The sequence below is a fragment of the Clinocottus analis genome, unplaced genomic scaffold (genome assembly GCF_023055335.1).
Source record: "Clinocottus analis isolate CAN_PGR_092001 unplaced genomic scaffold, fCliAna1.0.p SCAF_8, whole genome shotgun sequence".
NCBI lineage: Eukaryota > Metazoa > Chordata > Actinopteri > Perciformes > Cottidae > Clinocottus > Clinocottus analis.
In genome coordinates this window covers 14,829,219-14,848,025 of record NW_027176240.1, presented here as the reverse complement: position 1 = coordinate 14,848,025, position 18,807 = coordinate 14,829,219, and the positions used below count along the sequence as shown (strand labels likewise).

The 18,807-nt window shown below is 41.7% G+C and overlaps 1 protein-coding gene across 1 annotated transcript; it reads left to right on the top strand.

Moving 5' to 3' along the window:
• The first annotated feature begins 239 nt into the window (after positions 1–239).
• On the top strand, positions 240–7,482 carry LOC137780129 (BTB/POZ domain-containing protein 3-like). The gene is made up of 4 exons (XM_068568486.1): positions 240–1,178; positions 2,153–2,243; positions 4,094–4,212; positions 4,878–7,482. The coding sequence occupies exons 1-4, from the start codon at positions 871–873 to the stop codon at positions 5,908–5,910; spliced, it is 1,551 nt and encodes a 516-aa protein (XP_068424587.1). The 5' UTR covers positions 240–870; the 3' UTR covers positions 5,911–7,482.
• The last annotated feature ends 11,325 nt before the right edge of the window (positions 7,483–18,807 follow it).

The window sequence follows — 18,807 nt, the reverse complement described above, 5'->3', positions numbered from 1 at the left end:
GGTAAAGCAAACACAGGGAAAAAAACTACAGACAAATATATCATTCTGATGAGAAATGGCTGTCACTTTAATTGAGACGTTGACTATTGCATATTTGAGCCTGTGCTGCACTAGTCTGCATGAGCCAATCATAAATGCTGTGCGCTGCCATTGGCTGAGCTACGGAGAGAGCCGTGCACGATGCTGTGAGGGGCGGGGAGGGGGGCTCTCCATCTCCTCTGCGCTCTCCCATTCAACCTCCGTAGTCAGCAGAACGAGTGGCTGAGCGGAGCTGCACAGTATCCACGGCTACAGCATCCTGCAGAGGACTCCCTGAAGGAGAGAGAGGGGCAACGAGAGAAAAAAAAAAGGGTAGATCCACAGATGAGGAGAATCTGAAAAGAAGAAGAGACGCACAGATGGAGTAAGAGTGGGAAATGAAAGGAATTGAGTAAACACCGCTGCCTGCCTGAGGACCACTGCAGCTGTACTAAATCTGGGGCTGTCAGGCCAGCCCTCAGTGAAGCAGTGAGTGAGAGAGGCAAGGGAGCTGAGGAGAAAAAGAAGTGATTTAATAAAGAGCTGATCTCATCACTTTGGACAAGCAGGGATGGGAACCACAAGAGCCTCTCAGGCAGCAGATCAAACTTCACACAGGAAAAGTGCCTTTGGATGGCCAGTCTCTTCATAGGAGTGAAATAACAGGAACGAAAAAGAGAGTTGTCCTGTTAGTTACAGAAGGGCGAAACCTCTTGCAGGACCTGTGATCGCTGCACGGCTGCCTCCGGCTCAAGTCTCTACTGTCTCCCTCGGACCTCCCTCACACCTGCCCTGGTCCTGGTGGATGTCTTCTCTGCATGCAAGCCCACTGCTCGGCAGTTGAATACACTCATGGTCGATGCCAAGGGAAGGAACATGAAATGTCTGACTTTCTTCTTAATGCTTCCGGAGTCAGTGAAAAGCAAGTCAAGTAAGAGCTCCAAGAAAGGGAATGCCAGTGGCAGCTCTAAGCTGCCCCCTGTCTGTTATGAGATCATCACTCTGAGGAGCAAGAAGAAGAAGATGGCAGCGGATATTTTTCCCACCAAAAACCCGGAGTCCACCACCACAGTGCAACAGTACCAGCAGCAGAACCTCAACAACAACAACACCATACAGAACTGTAACTGGCAAGGACTCTACTCCACTATCAGAGAAAGGTAAGCACAGCCAGCAAGCCTCTCTCTGTCTCACAACACGTTACAGTTTCACTGAAGAGTTCATTTAGGGCAGAAAAATCACACATTTTAACTGAACATCTCTCATGAAGAACGAGACATAAAAGGTTCCACTACATTTGCTTTTCAAGTTTTATGAACAGAACATCCATTAGACGTATAAAGACGAATGTAGATTAGTTTATACTTACTACATAGTGTGTGTGTGTGTGTGTGTGTGTGTGTGTGTGTGTGTGTGTGTGTGTGTGTGGGTGCGTGTGGGTGTTCCCTCTGCCCTGCCCTGACTCTGCTGGGGGGTATCTCTGTTTACACCCTCTTGGACATAACAGAGGGCGGACAGGCTCTGTGCGTTTGATATGCACAACAGGCAGACGCTGCGCTCTAAAAGCTAAATATTTACCTTGGCCCATCAGTAAAAGACCCCAGTTGTCCAGAGCAAAGTGTGTGTTTTCCGACCTGGCTTTGTTGTCGCTCCAGAGTTCACGGGCCTGTTTACCCACCCCGGTGACATGTTCCACTATTCAATAATATATGAACGCCGCTTTATTGTTGGTCCCATTCTTTCACAGTGGGGATTTTCCATTCAGTTCATTGTCTTGTTTGCCTGTTTTTATGTAGAGTTTAAGTGTATTGTAATAAGACTGTTGAATCAATGAAATGTCTTTCGCCGTGCCTGGAGCACATGGAATACTTTATACAATGATACAACTCTTGTTTTAAGGGGAACAAAAAGAAAATATACCTGTAATGTTCTATTTTTCCTCCAAAGGTTAATGGGTATATGTTTTATCACTCACATAAAATACATATATATGAGTTTATATGGATTAATTTCACCCTATCTCAGAGTTATGTGTTTTCTCCTCCTATCTTCTCTACTAAAACAAAAGTACAGGGTAAAATATGTGCAATTAATTGTCTCCTGTTTTGTTGACACTGCTTCCTTCCCTTTTCAGAAACTCCGTAATGTTCAACAATGAGCTGATGGCAGATGTTCACTTTGTGGTGGGTCAGCCTGGAAGGACCCAGCGGCTGCCAGGACACAGAGTAAGAATTTCATCAAACAGTAAAGTCGCGGTGGCGGTGGAGGAAATTAGCAAACAGGCAATCAGCGCAATGTTGTTCATATCATATCAGCATAAGAATGATCTTCCCTCGTTGGCAGCAGTAATGGAAGTTAAATCCTTTGTGCTCCACGCTCACTTCCGCACCATGTGTCTTTTCTAGACAGTCGTCAATTATTTATGTAAATGAGGCAGACGGTTAGTGGCAGGAGGAAGGGATCTCCTCTTCAGCAGTCATCTCACAAAGATGGAGTGCCTTTGTCTCTGCTTTAGCGCAGCTTTTCAGACACAGCGGTGCAATTACTCAACTTTTCATCAAACACACCGAACGGCACACAGTTACTGTGATAAGGCAAAGAGTCATTTGCATTCAACTCTGCATCTCACTTCTTAGAAATACATGTGCACTTGTTTACTACTTTACATTCTGGATTGGACGTACAATGAGTGCACTATAAGTAGCCCTTATTATTATAATTAGGCCCATATTCAGTTTATGCCAGTTGAAACATGCTTCTTTGTTTAGTCCACCATATGACCTCATTGCTTTTTCCAAGGTGTTCACAGACAGTAAATGATTAAGGTTTATGGTTGCCTTGACCACATGCCTTGTCTAAAAGCACATCATTTGCTCTACTCCATTTGAATATGATTATAATGTTCACATTAAATCTGATAAGTCATTTTGCAGCCATGAATTTGGCTCAGCTATCCATTCCACATCCACCCTGTCAGATCAGCCCGGCACGGGTCATCTTTTCTGTTCTTTATATGAGACCCACATGTATAATCTATGATTTGAAGCTGCAGTGCACTTCCTCTGTGCCTTTATAGAAAGCATTTATGGAAGGACATTGAGGATGACTTAACTGCACTTTATGCTGAGACATTATACCAATGGGGTATAGTGACGTTCACCGCAGCAATCTTTATTGTGTCTATTTGGCAGGAACTCAGATATGCATTATGATTTAATTTACAAAGCTATATCCATAAAAGATGGAGGATACCGCTAACAGCTAAAAGCAGGAATGTATGTGAACATCTGTAAAATACAAGAGGTCAAGAGGTGGAACTAATCTTATTTTAATATGTAGTATTTATATACTCGCCCTTCAATGAATTTCATTGTAACATTCATGTGTGACAACAATAGCATTGCTTTTTCAAATACCTCTTTTCGCGAGGTTTATTTAAAGTTGGGTTCACAGCAATTTTTAGTGAAAGTCTGTGTGTCTTTTTTGAGAAAATGTATTCCACCTACATACACACCAACACATACTTTGTGCAGCACACACTCACACACACAGCACAGACATGCACACACTAAAACATGAATGTATTTGAGTGTAATATGAATTCATAGTCTTGTATACAGTGGTTTTCACTGCAATTATTAGTAGCATTGTGTTGCATCTGATTTCATCATAAGTTCAAACAAGTCATTAATTTCAGTTAATTGAACTTTTGCTGCACTCGGTTCAGTTGTGTTATTCAGATTTCCTGTTTTTTGCAATCTGGTTCATTAGAAATGTGTCTCCCTGTCCTCAAGGGAAACAGTAACTGGCTGAGCTCTGCTCATTATGAGAGAAACTCAACAGGTTTAGTCTCTCCACTGATTAGAATGATGCATTGTTCAATATCCATGAAGGCATTTGTGTTTTTATGTAAAGAGTAACATGTGAACTAATTGGATTTAGTACAATTCACATTTCTCCTCTGCAGTGTCACTGCACGTCTTGTGGTTTCCAGTGAAATCACAGACGAACTATACGGCATGTTTTCATCTCTCTTTTCACTCCGTCATGTTGTTCTCTCTTCTTCTTCCAACAGTATGTTTTGGCAGTGGGCAGCTCAGTGTTCCACGCCATGTTTTATGGCGAACTGGCTGAGAACAATGACGAGATCCACATTCCAGATGTTGAACCAGCAGCATTTCTGGCAATGCTAAAGTAAGGATTCTCCTCTCTTACCTCTGAGACACAGTGCGTCCTTCAACCATCCCAATCTTGTGTGTGTCCTATACCATCCTTTTCACACAAACAGTGGCTTCGTTATGTATAACTGCTATTTTCATTTGATGTCTGTGGAAAAAAAAAAGGTTTGATGGAACGAGTTCACACCTATCTCTGGCACATCTTGGACAAACCTGTCTTGCACTGTCCCTGCCAGATGTATTCAATTCAGTGTTTCTTCCTCTATCTGAGTTATATAATCTATATCTGGCTTATTTGATTCATTTTATTCCTGACAGTGAATAACTTCCTCCATCCTTCTTGCTGTTCCTCCATCACATTTTTTTCTGGGTTTTGCTTATTGTGTCCTTGCATGTGAGCTACGGTATGTAGATAAGGTTGTATGAGGAATATTATTTTGTTGGCCCATTTGATTAGTTTGCACAATAGTTTCACTCTGCTTAAAATCTCATGTCATTGTTTTCTAATATGATATGAACAGAAACAGCATGCTGCTGTTGACAATGCTGTGATGTCGGTCAGCTTTATCCAAACATTCACAGTTTGTTCCTCTTAACAAACCATGTGACATTGCATGTATTTTATGTACTGTTTGAGCTGATGTCTATGAAACTAAGAAAGTCACACTTTTATGCCAACAGGTACATTTACTGTGACGAGATTGACCTGAGTGCTGACACAGTGTTGGCCACTCTTTATGCTGCCAAGAAGTACATTGTCCCTCATCTGGCACGTGCATGCGTCAACTTCCTGGAAACCAGCCTGAGTGCCAAGAATGCCTGTGTGTTACTCTCGCAGAGCTGCCTGTTCGAGGAGCCGGACCTGACACAGCGCTGCTGGGAGGTGATTGATGCCCAGGCAGAGCTGGCGTTACGCTCGGAGGGCTTCTGCGACATCGACACCCAGACCCTGGAGAGTATCCTACAGCGAGAGACACTTAATGCTAAAGAGATAGTGGTATTTGAGGCGGCGCTCAGCTGGGCTGAGGCTGAGTGCCAGAGACAGGACCTTACCTCGTCGACTGACAACAGGCGTAAGGTTTTGGGCAAATCCATGTACCTGATACGCATCCCTACAATGGCTCTGGACGATTTTGCCAATGGAGCAGCCCAGTCGGGCGTGTTGACGCTTAACGAGACTAATGACATCTTCCTGTGGTACACAGCAGCCAAGAAGCCTGAAATGCAGTTTGTCAGCATGCCTAGGAAGGGCCTGACACCCCAGCGCTGCCACAGATTCCAGTCCTGCGCATACCGAAGCAATCAGTGGCGCTATCGGGGCCGCTGTGACAGCATACAGTTTGCAGTGGATAAAAGAGTTTTCATCGCAGGGTTTGGCCTGTATGGATCTAGCTGTGGCTCAGCAGAGTACAGTGCCAAGATTGAGTTGAAACGTCAAGGAGTACTGCTGGGACAACACCTCAGCAAATACTTCTCTGATGGTTCCAGCAACACCTTCCCAGTATGTTTTGAGTATCCAGTCCAGATCGAGCCTGACACCTTCTACACTGCCAGTGTGGTTCTGGACGGGAGCGAGCTCAGCTACTTTGGACAGGAAGGGATGACAGAGGTGCAGTGTGGGAAAGTGACATTTCAGTTCCAGTGCTCCTCGGACAGCACTAACGGCACTGGAGTGCAGGGGGGACAGATCCCTGAGCTCATCTTTTACGCTTGACAATCCCCCGTGCCCACACCTGACTGACTTTTAGTGCACTTAAGGACGATAGAAAATAATCACTTTGTGGATAGTGTCACTTTCTGGTATTTATTTTTGTCACAATTGTGCAAAAAAAAACAAAAAAAAAACTTTCAGACCTGTGTTAAGGTCTTGTGTGGTTTTGATTTCAGTAAATGGTCCACTTGAGTAGGACCAGATAAATGTCTCAAGATGTTGGATCATCCAACTACGTGGATGAACAAAAGTCCTTAAAGATAAAAAAATATATATATCTTACACTCGATGTGCAGGTATATATGCATATATGTAAATTCTGAAATGTATATGATGCCACAATTGTGGCCAACGCAGGTCACAAAGATATCTTATATGATGAATATGCTACAGTATGTTTATTATTTCTATGCGTGCATAGAATGCACATACAGTATAAAGCAGCAATATTTCACGTTCTATATTATTCAATGAGCGTTTCATGCCACGACTCAGTCTGGACCATCAACATTACAAAAGCAGGTAAAGAAAGCTGTATGACAGTTAATACCCAACATAAAACTCAATTAGTATTTGTATTTGAGTGGTTTCACTTGAATCTGCAGCTTTTTGATACTTTGAATCTAGGATGGGGCACTTAGAAAGGGTTTCAGGGGTCTTAGATTAGGGGGCACTCGATGTAATGAAACACATAACCATACAGCATCTGTCTCTGTAGCATGTCGGCCTACACTCGCCTCACTGCAGTGAGGTTTCATTTAGATCAGTATCATGATGTTTACAGTGAAATTCTACTGATCGCCATTCACCACTCCATTGCAGAGTGAATGATTTATTTGGTTTAATCTGTCTGCATTGCAGTGCTTACAGCATGGGCAGAACTGTTACAGTTCAGCTTACACGTGTACTACTAATCGTTGGCACGCCTTGGTTTTGTTTACAGCAAAAAGATCAATAATCGAATCTGAGATAGAAACTGTTTACCTGATGGAGTTTTACTTCTCTCTGTTAAAAAAATCGGAACTGCTGAGCTCTCCCTCGCAATGTGATCCCATACAGTATCAGTGTTTGCATACTGAATATGCTACAGAATTGCACTGATGTTGGTTTGTAATCAAATTTGTTAATTTTGCTTTACTCTGCTTCACTCGTGCTATGGATATTTTTTCTGGTGTGGGATACACAGGCTTGTCTGCTGTAGCAATGGATGGGCAAACTGGTGTTCACGTCCTGTGTTTACGTGCTACATTGCCGGGAGACCAACGAATGTGTATGATTGTTAATGATGCCAATAAACAAAACGAGTGGTACATGTTTGTCGTTCGTCTGTAAAAAGTGATAATGGCACATACTTTGTCTGACATTAGCAGATGGGAACAGGTTATGCCCTTCAGTTACTTACGATGCCAAGCAGGGCTGTCCTGATTGATGATCCCTGTCTTCGTGTCACTTGTACACCCTGCTTTTTGTCTGTCAAACTTTTTTGCATCCCACTGAACTAGATTTATAGGCCAAAACTCTCAAATATGGTGATAGACTTCTGCCAAACTGTGAAAAGATGGACGTCATAGCAAACTCTCTCCACATATCTTGCATTTTTTACAGATTGCAGTTGTAAAGAATGGCTTTTTGGCACAGATGGCACATGTTTCAAGAGATAGTGAAAGCATTGCATTACAATCTTGAATATCTTAAACACCTCACATGTTTGATTCCCATCGTACCACATTCTTTGACCCATGCTCAGACCTGGTGTGTCTGTCTGCTGATAAAAACAAGGCCGGCAAGTCACAGACAAGGATTTCTCCTCCTCTCATATCTTTGAAACTTCGGTGGTTCACTTGTGTTGCAGATGAAGTGAAAACATTCTAATCCAGAAACAATTGCTCAAGCACTGACCAAAAAATGGATTAACTAAGACACTTTATGGATTTCTGAGTTTACTGAGACAGTATGCTGCAAAACTCCAAAATAAGTCGAGTCATTTACTGAATCTGGAGACGAATCCTCGCTCTTTGTGAGCTTTTGGCAGGTACTTGATTACCAAGACACTCAATAACACTGAGACCAACTTTGACATCGCCAAAGAGCATGAAGGCCTTGATGAATTGAACTCAATATGTTGGGGGACCTGGTGCTTCAGTGCGATTTTTCATGATTGTGGAGCTAATGTTGTAAGCAAGATCATTAATTGCATTGGAGGCGGCGAGGGAATAGAAGGTGCCAACAGTCTGAAGCCGGCCTGCTTTCAACAGACCAGAGAGACACAGTTTCTTTTCGCAAACGTAACTGGTCTATAGTGACAAAATTACAATTCAGGTACAGTTTAGAGTGAAACAGCCCAAACAGGAGTTACTTTGTAATAAATATGTGTGTCACCTCTGAAGAAAAAACAAAGACCATTTCTTGTTTAGTTTTCCTGGAACAACTGCTGTTGAAGCCTGGAGACCTGAAATTGTTTGGTGCTGGTCACAGTGCTGCCAGAGTCGACCAGCTCACAGCCAGAACTGTGATGGAAACAGCTCTGGTCTGCATGAAGGAAAAACAACTGTTGGATCAATAGATAGACTTCAATCAAGTACGTTGCCAGCTCTTATCACTTGCTATTACATGGTAATAGCAAGTGATGGCACGTGATACAAATATATCACAGACTCATTATGTGAGAGGCTATATTTAGTGAAAACAGTATTTTTCTTTTCACGAGAGGTGGCAATTATTGTGGTATGTCATTTTGATTTTATGAATGAAATGCAATTAAATCCTACGGGGTAACAAATAAAATGCATGGTTAGGCATGTAATTAAAGTTAGTTGGTCAGATAAGGAAAACAATGTATGACTGACGAGGAAGTCAGTGTGGTGTGTATACAATATGTTAATCCAAATGAGAAAGTAAATGTTAAATATCGCTCACATTTTTTTACTTATATTTACAGAGCTGACATCCTGTTAGATTTTACCACGGAAGTTTTGGTGATGTATAATTCAGATATATAATTCAGAATAAAGAGGAAGATGACATGAAATATTCATCATTAATCGGGAATGTGACTGTAAATTTTGGACGAAACATAGACAAGCGTTGGAATGAACATAGGGTTCAGTTAGGGAAGAGAAAAGGGGTAGTTGTTGGATACTGACACACACCAGCACATATTGCCAAGGATAGTCTTATTGAGGGTTAAATTACTGTTCAATACACATTAAGGATGAGCAGATTCAGTCTGACCTGGGGGAGGACTGTGGATTACCACTGATCAAGACTCTTAATGCCCTCGAAGAACCATTGTTCCAAGTGCAGATACTTCTCAGAAAGAGGACCAGAAGGTGCTTTTGTATCTCAGGAAGGATGGTGTTGTTTCCTTACTCTGTGATTATCACTCTGCACAAATAATCCCCTCACTGACTACGGGGTTGAGGTGCGAGGTTTCAACGTGAATAAAAATGTCTCCTAAATCCACTGAACTGGAAAAAAAAACACCGCACAAGGAAAAAGAAAATAGTGAGAGGAACCACATTTGTTGTTTTATCAAACATCAGTTTGTTCACTGCAGGCAATCTTATACCCGCTACTCAACATCCTGATAATTTCCATCCGAGCAAAATGTCATTGAATTAATAATGGCCAAAAGGGAAAGGAAATACAGCAGTGGGTTTTAATGAATTCATCAAAGAAAATCATTTTTAAAATCTGTTTTTTAATTCAACAAATCTCAAAGGAAATCTCAAAGCCCTCTTCCCCTACATCCTCTTAAACCATATGCTTTCTCCAAAGGTGTACATGTCTCTGTACAGCATTGTACACAGCTGCATTTGAAGAGCAAAAACTGTCCAGTAAGTCTTATGGGAGCATCTGGCAAGGGCTGCTGAAGGTTATTTCTGTAATCCTGATAGATGTAAAGGTATCTGAGCCTCCTGCCACCCTTATTGCTCTAACCTCAGCCTACAGGCAGCCAGTCGAGCAGGAACAGTGCAGGATGTCGGAGGAGGATGGAAAAGGGGAAGCCTTAAGTGCGGTCTGACTAGTATTCAGGTGAATTTCTCATTCTCTTGATAATTATCACATAGATTATTAGTGGACAGTTTTAGTGGCAATTAATCACACGTGAGAATGTCAAAAGGTCACAAAGTTCAGAAAGTGTGGGGAGGGAGAAGACCGGAGTTTGACTGATAGCCACCCTTCACTTCTTTGTCATCCTCATTCAAAACCCAGCGGTAAAAAAGACCTGCAAAATGTATGGGATATTATTGCTAATAATCTCTCATCTCAGAGCTGTTGCCTCCGGTCAGGTGCGGTTGGGATGCACTGCGGGATGGCGCCTGTGATTTTGTGTCTCATTTATCTATTTATATATTCATTGCTACCAGGCACAGCTAAATCGTTTCAACAGGCTGGGGCATTGAAAGGGCAGCTTTTATGTTAGATTAGCCCGTTTATAGCGATGTCGCTCAGCTCCAGATGGATCAATATGACTGGGATTTCTGGAGTTAAGAGCTCTGTGTATCAGGTGAATTATGATTGCTGAAAAGAGTGGAAATATGCTTTCGGTGGACAATGGGAGCTGCGGAGCCTATTCAAAGCAGCCAGAAAATACAGACAACATTGTGACAGAGTATCGGACACACAGTGGAAGTAAATAACGTTAGTGCAGAGGTAAATACCCTGTTTACATAATTGTGTGTTTGTCCTATGATATACGATCCCAGAAGGCATATATGAATGCCACACTGAAGCAAAAAGTCGTTCTTTCACACGCAATGAAAGCGGAATTTGTTGGTGATGCATTATGCTAATCAAGCTATTTATTCCCACAACCACGGTATTGTATACCTGTCATCCACAGCCATTACGGCGAGGTTTGATCAAAACCTTGAACGGTGGCAGCTTCCCACTGAGAGTGGCGATGAGGGCTGAGCATGCTGCTTTTTGTATGTACTCTAGAGCCTCTGTTCATACTGAAGCATGTCCTCTAAGGCAGCTCCGTGGCTTTGATAGTATGGAGAGAGAGGGCCCTTCTCTCCCCAGGGTCTGATATAATGAGGGTGAGCTTACTAAACATGATCTGCGGCTCTCTCAAAAAAGATACTTGAAACAGCTTGGGCCTGAAACAGTACAACAAACAGCACTGATTCATTTGTACACATGCTCTCGCTCCCTCTCGCTGTCTCTGTGAGCCGAATGAGCGAGGGCTAATGTGTTTTAATGTGTCGTAGAGAGCGATACGGAGACGGGGAAAGAGCATAGGGAGGCACAGGAGTCGAGCTTTGTGAGCACTCATTCAGAACACGAACACAGAAAATCAAGCTTTACGGTTTAATTATTTCTTGTAAGCACAAAGAACAGGTTTGTGACAGATTTGAAATGATTGTGAATTATTTGTGAATATGAATATATTGTATTATTGTATAGTCCTTGCTAGAATAATGCTTTGACCATGTAATTTCTCATATTCCAACTTTATCTACTTTAGGATCTTATCACTTGGTGGCGTCTGGTAATTCATGAAGCCATTATCCTGACAACGAGATATTTCTTTTGTCAGACAAATCAACTGGACTGGGAGTCAGCCCAATTTAACTGTGCAGAATACATTTCCTGTCCCTGAATACACATTCACAAAGGTGAATTTTATTTGCTGAATGCACATTTTTTTCCCCTCTAACCTTAAAATGACCAAACATTTTTTCCTGCATCTGCTATTTCTGTCTGAATTATGGCAATGAGTATAACAACATCTACAGTGGAGTGATACTGTGGCCGAGTTCTTTGAAGCCCGACTGAGCTCTACCAGCCTGCTTTTGTGGCCTAATTTAGGAAGTGGGCCGCTCTCTCCTGTTCCTCTGCCCATATTCACGTCCTGCTTAAAAAAGGGAAAAACCAGTCACCGTATCTCAAAGTCCATGCAATTAGCATCGTTCAGAAACACATTACTTTGGAGATTATGTCCTAATGCATACTTTAAAAGCGTGAGTCTCACAATTCATTATAACTTTGAGGCGGATATTGTATGTTCAATCAAAAGGGGATTGAGAGTAACACGTCTGCAGTCCCAGCAGCCCTGCATTTCCATAATCCGTCGACATGAACATTAGCGCAGCTGCACGATGCCGGTCTAATTGTCAAGCTGATGATGAATCTGATGTTGGTGAAGCAAATAATCTTTTCTCATCTTACCATAAACGGAGATCATTAGCTACTGCTGTCTCAACTGTCTAAGAGAAAGACAGTTTCAAAGTTTCTCAGTGTCAGAAGTTATTTTTCTATGTTGATTCAGATAAAGAAAAAAATCAGACAAGGTAACGTCAAAGGATGGCACTTCAGCCGTAAACTGTATATCTTCTAATTGGCAGGTTAATGTTCTGAACCTTTAAATCAGTTGAGAGATTTAGAGGAGGTGCCATCCTTCATCTGACCTAACTAAAACTCTTTCTGCCTATGCTTCTTTGAGTCGAGCCCCAAACTATTTCCTCACTGCCCTCAATAATGGCCTCAATTTAAGCTTCACCGTGCCTTACCTTCCCCTTATTTTCATTTCCCTTTGAGATACCAAAGCTTTTCTCGCTCTGAGCTGCTGGAAATAATCGTTGGACATGAGATGAATGAAAGTGTTTTTTGCGGAAGTTTTCCTAGTTTGACTTGGTGGGTTTTGTATTCTTGTGCAGGCCGTCTAACCTGGCGTATTATACATGTTTTGTGGTGAAGAAAGCCAGGTGACAGCTCTGATAAATAAAGCTGCTTATACTCTAAGTCCCATAAAAATACTGAAATGATGTATGAACGATAGATAAAGAGAGCATCCGACCTTTATTTGAAGCACTCGTCCTGAACAGACCCACTGTCTGCATGACTGTGAGTAATGTGTGTTTATACTGGCAGGCAATCATGAATATATAGGATGAGCATAATTTATTCATTCAGGGGAGGGGGGATCTACACTTCATGTGTGTTTTCACACGGCTATAAAGAAGGAAGAACAATACATTTGATGTTCAATGTGTGGTCAGATGTAATGTCAGTGGTATTTCGACTGAACCTGTTTAACTACTAGATAGTAGTAGTGGGATGAGAGGAAGAAAAATAACAATGTGTAATCATGATTGTTCACCACAACATAAAATTGCTATGATAGAAGATGGGATTGACATACTTGTTATTGAAATATTTAGCTTTTAACCTTGAAAGGATTCCTTGTTTCTTTTAAATATTTGATGATTTAATGACCGCCTGAAAGCAAAACAGGATAAATCCTTTGGAGTCTCAGTCAGATAATTTGCAGAAGATCTTGGTCACCCCAAGGCAACAAAGAGTAAACCGAGAGATGTAATAACCACCAACCAGTGGTGCATCTAATTCTGACTTTATACCTTTTGCTATCAATTATTATGTCGTCATCCAGACCAGAACTCAAGCAAGCAGAGCCCGAACCAAACACTTGCAAGCATCCAATGCTCAAATAGAACTGTTTGCAGTTCTTGCAGAATTAGCATTTGTGAATAAAGGTGGAACAATAGACTAGTTAAATATGCTCAAAATTTGCAAGGTCAGGAAATGTGCATCGACACCGTAAGCAAGATACTATGTGAATAATTAATATCTTTCATCAAGTACTTGGTGCACTGAGATCACAGTCTGTAGTTTCTGCTTCCACGAAATACAAGCAAGCTGAAGGAGTTTGAATCCAGGTATAGCTGCTCTGAGCATGCCCCATTAGCATCTCTTTGCCCTTGTGTCTATTGCTCAGAAGAGATGCATGTAATCTCAAAAGGCCATGTACGTCAGCTCAACAAGATTGGAGTGGAGGGGATTTTCCTCCAGTGTGCAGTGCTGCACCTCCAGCAGCACTCATGACCACGGGGAGGAGGAGGGGCAGCTGGAATTCCTTTTCTCAATGATGAAATTCTTTTCATCATGCTTCTTTTGCATAACAAAGGTGCATAAAATGCATTATATATGGCAAAGTGTAACAGAGAACCACCACAAGAAGGCTGTCTTTACGAAGCAGTCTTCTATTTCCAGGAAATAAAGCAAAATGCTTCTGCACAATATTCGCCATTGCCTTTGAAAGGTTAGAAATCTCACCATCTCCCACAATCTCAACATGACAAGTGCACATGAGTCACTAACCATATGTTTAATATTAGAGTGCTCATGTCATTTTAAAAACAAATTCATCCAATGAGTACAATATGCAAGGATTGCAGACCGTTTACTATTTCTTATTCATACCTGTTTGAATACATTTGTTAAATGTGCTGTATCATTAAAGTCTCATGAACTAATGGCTTGTTTCTTTTGACCTCACACAGTTTAGGGAGCACAGAGAAGGACATATAGGTCTGTCATATTTCATCAGAGGTGTTTTTACGCTGATAAAAGGGATGGGATGAAACGAAGGGCCATTACAGCGGAGGATCCATGCCAGGTGTCACTCTAATTTAATCGAGCCACTAAAGACAAAGAGGCAGCCTGAGGGAGGCCTCTCAATAACTGGCCTGACTGCAGATGACAAGTGGCTCAGCAACCTGTGATTGGAGGAACAGACAGCAGGCTTTAGGGCACCTCATCCCGCAGAAATGACAATACTGGGTGGATCACGGAGCTCAAAGACACAAAATAAGAAAGCGTTTGATTAAAAGTAACCGATCTGCACTTGAAAGAAAGAGTGGCAAGTATGAAAATGTATATTTGTTATTTCCTCTGATATCAGCTTGTGTTTTCATGATACACATTTGCTATGTGCGAGGTAGAGCGTATGTGCCGGCTTCACTTTGCTCTTGATAAAGAAGATTTCTTAACTCTCTCTGCACCGTACTGGATTTGTCTACGACTGAACCAACTGTGGTCAACAGCTTCAGGTGTTGCTCTTTCTAATTGTGTATCATTAGTATTTAGATCAAGCTGATGGCTCATAAGGTCTGAACAGACTCTAGGTACCTGCACACAATAGTCAGCAGGTAAAGCAACACACTTTTTTTGTACCAAAGACTAAAGTATGAGATAAGAATAAAGTTGCATATCAAGTTAAAACTACAACACATATCTGCAAGGTTTATTGTATGTTTTCAAAGTGCAAAGTGCAGTTTAAAAATGTACAAATAGGATTTAAACATTTAAAAATAAAATATGAATGTGTAAGATAAGTGCTTCAGACTTTACATTTTTGCAGTGAATTGTGGTTAGTGTAACAAATCTGTGTCACCAAGTTTTGCAGATATTTAACAAACTCCTTTTAGATATTTAACACTGCCTTTTCAAAGAATAAAAGCTGCTCTTTCAGCTTTGCATTCTGGGATTTCTGAAACATCTTTACCAAAGGAAACTATTTAAAACAAACAAAAACCGGCGTTGAAAGCCATCGGCAGAAGCTTGAGGCTCAACCAATCATGTATCTTCTGATAGAATTCAAGCCAATCTGAACGATAAACTCCCGGCTTGTCTGGGGTTTTTGACGTAACCCTTTTTTTTGTGTCTGTCGAAACACGTTCAGAAATCCCAGAATGCAGAACTGAAGGATAGGATTCAAAACAAAACTTTCAGTTTTAAAACTCTCGTTTACACTTATCTTCACCATTTCAAATCACATTCTAAACGTTAATATATGACGGTTTTCATTGAGTATGAGGTTTAATTAAACCTCATACTCAATGAAAACTGCTTCTAAATAAATTGAAGAAAGGTTGACTGATCTTGAAAAATCACCGCGCACTAGTGGGAATGAATGTAGACGCAAGCAGACACATTACATATATTATGCTTAAGTAGTGCTCTCCGAGTCATTCACATATTCAATACAGCACTTCAGGACCTCAAGAAGATTTGCAGGATTAGAGGTTGTAAACCCAGCCAGATTGAAATATTGATTAACCCTCCTCCCTCTCCCCCACACCTCCACCCCCACGCTGCATTCGTTTCCCAACAATTAGATGCACCTGAAGGTTAATATGGTGCTTTGTTAATCTGTTGTATGTTGTGTTGTCTAAAACTAACTCTCTCTCTCTCTGCTTTTTCTTTCCCCACCACATATGCTAGTGCCACTCTTCCAGTCTGTTTTTGCTGTAAATCTCTTATTTCAATTTAGAAAATTAGTAATGCCATGATATTAATGCATTAGTGTCTCACAACACTGTCAGGTAGGTACTCTAGATCATTTTGAGGCAACATTACTGGCTCGTGTAAATTAGGTTGGGCCCCACTCTGACCTTGTAACCACACAATCTCCTCCCAAGACCGCAGTATGTTTTTAATAGGTCTGCCTATTATACCCAGTAGCAATTTTGTTTCCATCCATCCCTGCTGGCTGATTGCCTATTCTGAGGATGTTGCAGGACTTATGGCCATGTGAGAATGAAATTTCTCTCCTGGGATCTGGGGGATATTTCTCTGGTGGAGCATACATTGGGCTTGGAGAAGCAGAAATGACAGCAACATTACATGGTTGAAATGAAACCCCCATAATGTTATCCATTTTTATTCATAAGGTGCAATGACATGCCTCTCATTGGTTTCTGTGTGTGAATGCAGAGTGGTGGAGGGGATGTTGAAGCAATTCTCAGTTATAAATCATGGACAAATAAGAATTATGGGGTCAACAAAAATATAAAGTGATAGTGTATCCGTGGATGTGTAGCACACATGGCTAGATACAAGGCTCACATGTGTTCATTTTATACAGCCACAGCCAGCCCAATGAATTCATACATCCTAATCTCTGCTGAAAGTGAGCGGCAGAGCGAGGAAGGGGCTGATACTGACCAACTAGGAGGGAGGAGATTAGCTACAGAGGTTTCTGCTGCCGTCTGCTATTTTAGAGGAAAACTAATGGCGACCGAACAGGGAAACAATGACTCCACATCCAGGAAAAGTAGCTGAAGGAGACATGGGCGGGGGAGTCCTTTCTTCAATGTCTTTCCAGGTGAAAATGGAAGATAATGGTTGTAGTTACTGTCACAAATGCTCTTCTCTACATGTCTCGCTCGAGATGCATTATTTCCATTAAGCCAAGTACTCCAAACTTTTCCATCAAAGGGCCTTTTTCCATCAAAGCTGATATTTTAAGCAGTCGGGACTATTAAAGTGTAATAGCTGTCTGTTTTAAAACTATTTTTCTCTTTCCGGCACAGTGAAAGGGTTTCACACGGCAGCTGTGCAGTCATCTAGAGCTTCATGCTCCTCGGACATGCCGGGGAATAATGAAGGAATTAAGCCTGATAGAAAACCTGTCATAAAAGCTATCAGTTGTTTGTTCTTAAAAGCCTCTGTTTTGCAGTGATGTTACTGTGGTAAGGCTATTTGTACTTTGTCGTACTGTTTAAAAAATGCATCTTCACTGGTCAACCATTTTAATCTGCTTACCTCTCACAGAAGGGATAGTACTGCTTACTAGAGAAGCTAGTATCCATCGTGTATTTTCTCCAGAACATTAACCTCAACTCCAATCAGTGTGGAAAGGTGACAGTGAATCTAAATCACCAGTCCACTCTCACTGCCAGGTTTCCGTCATTTTCACCTTCACCATCCTCCCCTCAGCAGCGTGATATTGTCACCTCAGCTATTGCTGATTCTGCAAATTTGAGAAATGGGATAAGAGTGTGTGTGTGTGTGTGTGTGTGTGTGAGTGTGTGTGTGTGTGTGTGTGTGTGTGTGTGTGTGTGTGTGTGTGTGGTTGTAAGCCCCAAGGTGTCTCTTATCAGTCAATATTTCAATAAGATTGATATTACTGCTTTGCTATTTAAAAGCAGCTGTCCTCACTCATGGCCGGGAAAGACCTCAATGACTCATACAACCTGGATAAACTCTGCATGAATGCATGATATCTATATGTTCCCTTGGGGCTACTGGCAGCATATCCTACTTCAACTGACGTCATACAGCCATTTTTAAGAAGCGCAGTGCATTGTGTGTGCATATGTGTGGCATACCGCATGTTTGTCCATGCGCATCCGGTCAGATGCTCTCTTACTGCCACTGAAATGTGAATACCGCAAAAAATCCCTCACCTTCACTTTTACTCCATCCTGTAGAACTGCTAATTTAAACCATTAATTTAAACTCACACTGTTTTTAGAATCCTTCCATTTTCTCCTCCTCCCCTCACTCACCCTCCTACTTTCCCCCGTGGTGGCGGATGGAGAAACAGTTGGGGGTACTGCCTCAGTAATTGGAGAAACCTTCTGAAACATGCAGATGAAACAGTGAGAGACGGAGAGGAGCGAAAGTGGAAAAGGAAAACGGACCAGATTCCTAATTATCCGCCCCTTTTTTTTTTAGCCCCTATCCTTCTTGCAGTCTCTTTCTACTTCTAATGCTGGCCTCGGCATAATTAGGCGCAGTGTACAGGGCTGAACTGGGATTGATGCTCACATGAAGGCCTTAGCGAGGACGGGGTTCGGAGGAAAGCTGGGGCTTTGATGAGAGGGTTAAGAGCACTGTCAGCACACTCTCTCTTACACGTGTAACAATGAAACACCCTGTCAGATGACACACAAGCTGACTTACAAGAAACTTGGACAATGCGGATGCTAAACCTGCAACATGCGCAGAATATGGTCTGAAATATCAAATGCATGTTTGCATAAAAGATACTTTTAAGGTAATCAAAGGCCAGTGCAATTCAGTGCATTTGCAAAATGGGGGAAAGGAGAGGCAGCTCCAAATAGCATAGAGACATCTAAAATATTACCTGCAATGAAAGAGAGGCAATCTCAATGATGTGACATTCATTTCCTTTCAGGTGGTGAGAGGAGGATGAGATAGGCTGTCTGCTTTTTAATATATCACACTATGTCAGAGCCACTGGTTGTACACAGCAGAGGCAAGTACACGGGGAGATATACTGCAGTCTACTGCATTTTTCAAATTACTCTATCATTATTAGAAAACTGTTGCTTTTTGCATAAA